Consider the following 5,963-nt stretch of genomic DNA (forward strand, 5'->3'; position numbering starts at 1 on the left):
AAGCGCAGCGCCAGGCCGTAGAGCTCCTCCAGCGCGAAGCCCCAGCGCCGCTCCGGGCTCAGCGTCGCCTCCTCCGCCACCGCCGCCTCCCCGCCGGCCTCCGCCGCGCCCGGGCCCGCTCGGCTCCGCCCCGCCGCCGCGGCGTCTCCCGGCCCCGGCCGCGCCTCGCACGGCAGCTCCTCGGCGTTGGGGCTCAGCGTCAGCCCGTCCACGGAGACCTCGAGCCGGTCCGAGCTCAGCACCGCCGCCATCGTCCGCCGCCACCCGCCCTCCGCCTGCTGCTCCGCTGCAGCGGCCACGTCCCGACTTCCTGTTCCCTCCGACCCGGAACTTCCGGCCACGCCCAACCGCCGCTCCCCGCCCGCTCCTTGCCCTGAGCCCCCACCCCCCGAAGAGGCCACGCCCCATCCAAACGGCCGCTYCCCTCAGAGGCCCCGCCCATCGGCCCATCGGCCCCGCCCCCCTCGCTAACGGCCGTCCGAGGCCCCGCCCTCTCGCCAACGGCCGCTGGGCGCCGCGCGGGGTGGCTCGGGCGTGGGCAGAGCCCTGATGGCGGCGTGGGGCGCCCCGCAGCCCGGGGGCTGGCTGCCGGCTGCCGGGGATGCTCCTGCGCCTCCTTCAGGGCCTCTGAACCCTCCGCATCGGCGCCAGGGGCACGGGTTACCTCTGTCTGCGGTACGAGCGCAGGGCCAAACACCTTCCCCGTGGGAATGGGGCTGGAAATGCCCCCGCCACCCCGCAAAGGGAGTTAGCCGTAGCCTCGGGCAGGCTCTTGGCCAGGGCTCGCTGGCATGGCCGGGGGCGGGGAATGGGGCTGCCCCCGAAGAAACGAGCGCTGCCTCTGCCAGAAGCGCCTGGGCAGTCTGCCCTAAATCGCAGGCCCTCCTCCAGGGCAGCCCCAACACCCCGAGCACTGGGGTTTACGTGAGTGGTTGGAGGAACTGCTGCTGAAAACGCTGTGTGCGCTTTTTGGTTGCTTTATAGAAGGAAATAACGATTTTTCAACAGCTTAATGTCAGACATTAAAAGCCCTCTGCTCCAGCTCTAAGGTAGCGTGAGGTCTGCTACTGACCTCTCTTCCTCATCTTTCAGAAACCATGCTTCAGACCTCACAGAAGAGAGGCAAGAAAGGAAAGTAATGAGCCAGGGAAAGAAAAAGAGTACAAGGCAATTATTTCTTCAAGAGTTATAGCTGCAATTAGCTTGCTCCCTTGTGACCATGAAACCCTATCCACAATAATGCTATTATTGTATGCTATCCAAGGGGAGAGAGTCAGAATGTGATTTTACAGTTCTGTGCCCAGCCAAGCAAGTCGATTCCCAGTGCAAGCAACCCTTGTCACAGGGCTTCAAGCGGGAATAGGTGTCAAGTGCTTTRGGTCACATTTCTCGCCAGAAACAAGATGCCGAATGCACACCTTGGAAGCTCAGTGTTCCTCCTGGGTGTTTAACGAAGCCCATACAAAGAAACAGCACCCTACAACTGTGCTCTTCCTCCAGTAACACCAGGGCATGTTGAGGAGCCCCCCAGTTCTTTACCTGAATCTGCCACTGGTTTCCTGGGTTGTCCTGTGAAGCCACTCACTCAGTCTAGGAGTTTATCTGCTGTTCAAGGTAGTATATCCATGTGCTGATCTCTAAGGAAGGCTGAGGAGATTTTATTAAGTCATATTTACAAAGTACTTTGAAGTCTTTGGATGAAAGGGAGAAGAACTGTAAAGCTTTATTTAAAGCACTTCATTTCCAGTTTGTATTTCTTGAAAGAGTGAATGCCACATGGGACACTGTTTACTATAAATGTGTACAGACAGGGGCAGAATTTGATTCAGATGATGATTCATCTAAGCTTTAAAAGAAGTTTTACAACTGATTGGAAATCCTCTCTAGCTTCTTCACTGGCTTTTTTGTTTTTGACTGAGGATCAACCACAATACTCTATACGTGGCTTTTTCCTGGCTAAGACTGCAGAACAAAGGTGTGTCACCCTCTTTTGACAGTTCTAGCTTTCAGGGGTGCACTGTTCTCAGTACTGACTATGTGGTGCTATCTCTGTACCAAATCAACAGCAGAACAGATAAAATGATCTCCTCATACATGCATGCACTCTGCTTTAAAAGTCTGACATTTCACCATCAGATCCAGCTTCACTTAAAGATTTGTTAGTTCATCTATAAAATTACTTCTATTAAAACCTATATTTTTCAAAGTTTTCATCTGACACATTTCACGCTTGGTTTACAGAGTCTGTGCTTCATAAATATTTCATTATGGCATTAATTCCATTCCACAGTTTAAACCATAGAGAGATTAAGTTTAGTGTCTACTTTAAGAAACTCCGATTTGTGTATTTGAGAATGCATCCTTGTAGGAAAAGAAACTGAAGTTCTGACTGAGCCTATAGGCTTTGCTATGTTTCATCCAAGTAGAAGGAAATATTTATTTCATTTTATATGCTAGGAAAAACAGAGCTGCTTCTGTTTCATATTAGATTATCCCCGAACCAGACAGCCCTAAATTTGCCTAAGTGTTGGGAGGTCAAGCTAAACCCAAGATGCTCCACAGTCTTTGCCTTGGCGGGCTAATTTGTAGTAGAATTGCAGAAAACTGATTTCCCTCATAGTAGGATGTCACCTGTAGCTAATGTTTGGTATGCTTAGCAGATGTGAGATTATGCCTCTCTTCTCGTGCCAGCTTTGCTATTCCACGGCAGAGCGTGTGAGCTGGCGCCAGCTGAGCAGGTTTCTCCACAGAGTGCAACGTGGTGTCTTGGAGAGGTACCAGCTGGAGGCTTGAAAGCAAGACGTCTCTGTTAGCGCGACGTCTAGCCAAGGCGTAGCTGAGGCCCAGCCCTGCACTGGCACAGCTCCGTGGCATGGTTTGCCTTAGTCTGAGGTCTCTGCGCCGAGAGCCACTGGGCAGCGCAGATTTGCCTTTAGTGACTCTCCGCCCGTGTCCCCTGTAGCCCTAGCTCTCTGTGGAGAACGGGCCGGTCACGTTATATTGACTCCTTTGTTTCACACTGCTTCCAGATTGTATTTCTAAACACAGTAAGAAACCATTAGTGCCACACTATTGCATCAGTAAGTGCTGAAGGAGTGATAACGCAACCAGTGGACAATCTGAGTGCTTGATCAGGTATAGGAAGGGCAATACCTGTGAGATAATATATTAGAAAATGGAGGTTCACATTAGAGAGGAGTCAGGAAATCCTGGTCTGGGAAAGAAGTTTATTGGCAATAACAAAAGACAAAATATTTTTCCAGAAGCAAACTTTGAACTGGTAGAGATGGCTATTTGAACTAGAGAGTGGAATCCAAGACATATTCATCAAGTGAAAAAATAGAAGCTTACCTGGAGCTACCTGTCCAGGCAACCACCGGGCCCTGAGCGCATCCTCGCCCTCCTGGAGGTTTGGCTGCGGGGGCTCAGGGTGCAGCCGAGGGTGGCCCCCTTCCCACGGCGGCTGTGGGCAGCGCGCCCGGGCAGCGCGGCTGGGTGGCCAGCACCCAGCCCCAGCCCATGGGAGCTGCTTTCCACCGAGGCTCTCACCCTCAGCCCCCGCCTGCGCTACGGCCCCCGCTGCGTTGCAGCCAGGCCTGCACCGGGCCCTGGGCRCCCAGATCTGCACCCGCAGCCCAACCCGTGGGCTTTCACCCTGCCGGCTGCGTTGGCCTGCTTGGCTTCCAGCTCCTCGTCCTGCAGGGAGCAGCCAGCCTTCGCAYGCAGCCAGTATGACTAACACCTCATATTTCTAGCACCCTCGATGAATTGCTTATGAATCCTATAAATCAAGAAGTATTTTCCGAATGATTATGACAAAGAGTTCTCAATAGTTTATGCATTTGAGAAAAACCCTAGCTTAATTCACAGATAGGATGAAGATGCTAAGTTCAGCTATTAAATTATTCATTTATTTCTTCTAACAACTGATTCTGCATAGCAAAGAAAACACAGAAGAGATTCAAGTCCCAAAGAGGTAGCCTCAATCCAACAACAATGGTCTTCACTAGGAAATGTAATCCTAGAAGCTTTTTATATAACAAATTAATTATTTAATTCAAGCTAGTGAATGTTTAACAGCAAAAACCACCAACCCACTCATTGCTATTGTACAGTAAACCATTAAAATGTTCATAGAGGATTAGTCCCACTTAAGCAAATAGCTATTTTACTCTTCTGGTATTCATAGGTAAAAGACCGTAGGTCCTTCCTCCCTAGGTATCGATGAGTGAACCATGGGTGCTTCCTCCAGCCTGTACTGTCCTTCGAAGGAGTTTCCACTTACCTAGTAGCTGCTAGCAGAGGAAGGAGCCCTGCTTTATAAGATATGGCCTAATGTATTGTTTGCTAGAGCAAGATTGCTAAATGTTTGATGATCTCAAATGAACAGATCTGAACAGCTAGGACTGGCACTGTGTTGTGGGCTCAGAAATGTAAGTCATCATTCACTATGAAAATAGTGAATGTAAGTCATTCATTACGAAAATATCGTTATCAGCTTCCCAGGAATGGCTGCATTCAGTAGAACAAGTGTGAGCAACCTTCCCAGACCTACTGGAAGTGTACCAGCCCACAGGTGCGCTCCCGGGCTTTTCACTGGGAGAGGGGAAAATGCAGTGACTGGAAGGAAAGGCTACATGTACCTTTGGGAAGGTGATCAGATTAATGCAAGGCTTAAGTTCCCCAAGGTCTGGCAGTTAAATTGCATTTGTGAGTAGTAACTGGATTTACCTTTTCCAGAACACGACAGTTTGATTTCTTCCTTTGCTGTCTTCATTTTCCATTCATGAGAGTTTACTGGATGGAGCAGTCTAGGACCAGAAGAAGGACAGTGGTCAAGTTCTTTTACTTTAAATTACAGGCACTTTCGTTGTCTGTCTGGATTTACACTGCCTTTCCTTAAAAGGTGGATACAAGCAGTTTACTTAGGAGTTGATCTTATACTGTAAAACCACCTGTGGAAGCACTGTTACAGCATGGTGGACTCCCCGCACTGCTAATAACACAAAGGAAAACAAATTTAGTTTGTGCTTATGTCTCTAAATTGCTCTGGCTGATATAAGGTGGACTAAAGGGTATATATAAATATATATATTTTTCTCCCCTCATAGTTTTGCTCATCCCCGTCTTTTTAAAGAAATTGAATTTTTTTCATTTTGGAAGACTGAGATGGAAAACATCTCTGTCACAGGAGCACAGTATATCTGCCAGTGCTTTGCCAATGATCCCCCACCAAGTTGCTTCTCATGGTGGCCTATTGGTCTTCCTGAAATCTAGCAGCCCAGAGTGACCCTACTGCACATGTGACAAACGGATCTTCTCAGTAGCTCTTTAGATGTTCAAAACGCATTAAGCTCAAAGATCGTACGCCAACCACTTGGGCATGTGCAGTAAATTGTTTTTGGACCTGCTGATATTGGCAGCTCTGGGACAACAAATTGTATAATGTCACCACATTGAGAGCAATTTCTATTAAGTCATTTAAACCTGCCTTTTTTCATTAGTACTTGTTAACTCACATGTCCTACAAACTCTGGGGAGAAAAATAAGCCCAATCAAGATTTTATGCTTCTACTTCTCAGTTCAGGCAGAGAGCACTTTGAATCTCCTTCTGTAAGACCTCCACCACAGGCTCCTCCAGATTTAATAGCTTTAGTTTTTCTACTAAGTAATGAAAGCAATAAAAATGGAGGGGAGAAAAAAAAAAGAGAGATTTTTCCTTCAAGGTCTCCTTTAAAACTTGGTCRAAGCTCGCCTGGCAGCCAGGAGCACACAGTGCTGTGTGTGTGTTTCGCATGCTGTTGGACAACGCTGAATGACTGCAGTACAGCTGCAATCTTGCCGGTGTGCCTCAGTCCCTCCTGGGACCTCCCGACAGCAAGGTGGATAATTTCAGCTAGTCGTCAGTGCTTTGCAGGTAGCCCTGTGCACAGTGCTGCTGCCTTGCAATTTATGTAGTGGTT

The 5,963-nt window shown here is 49.1% G+C and overlaps 1 protein-coding gene across 1 annotated transcript in view; it reads right to left on the reverse strand.

Annotated features, from left to right (window-relative positions):
* The window catches only part of ACBD3 (acyl-CoA binding domain containing 3), an 18,757-nt gene extending 18,447 nt beyond the window's left edge, over nt 1-310 (reverse strand). Inside the window, exon 1 of the mRNA XM_026060440.1 lies at nt 1-310. Within this exon, the coding sequence (XP_025916225.1) occupies nt 1-251 (251 nt within the window). The 5' untranslated portion in view covers nt 252-310.
* Between the last annotated feature and the right edge of the window lie 5,653 nt (nt 311-5,963).

Source organism: Apteryx rowi, unplaced genomic scaffold, assembly GCF_003343035.1.
Source record: "Apteryx rowi isolate R43461 unplaced genomic scaffold, aptRow1 scaffold_169, whole genome shotgun sequence".
In the NCBI taxonomy this organism is placed as follows: domain Eukaryota; kingdom Metazoa; phylum Chordata; class Aves; order Apterygiformes; family Apterygidae; genus Apteryx; species Apteryx rowi.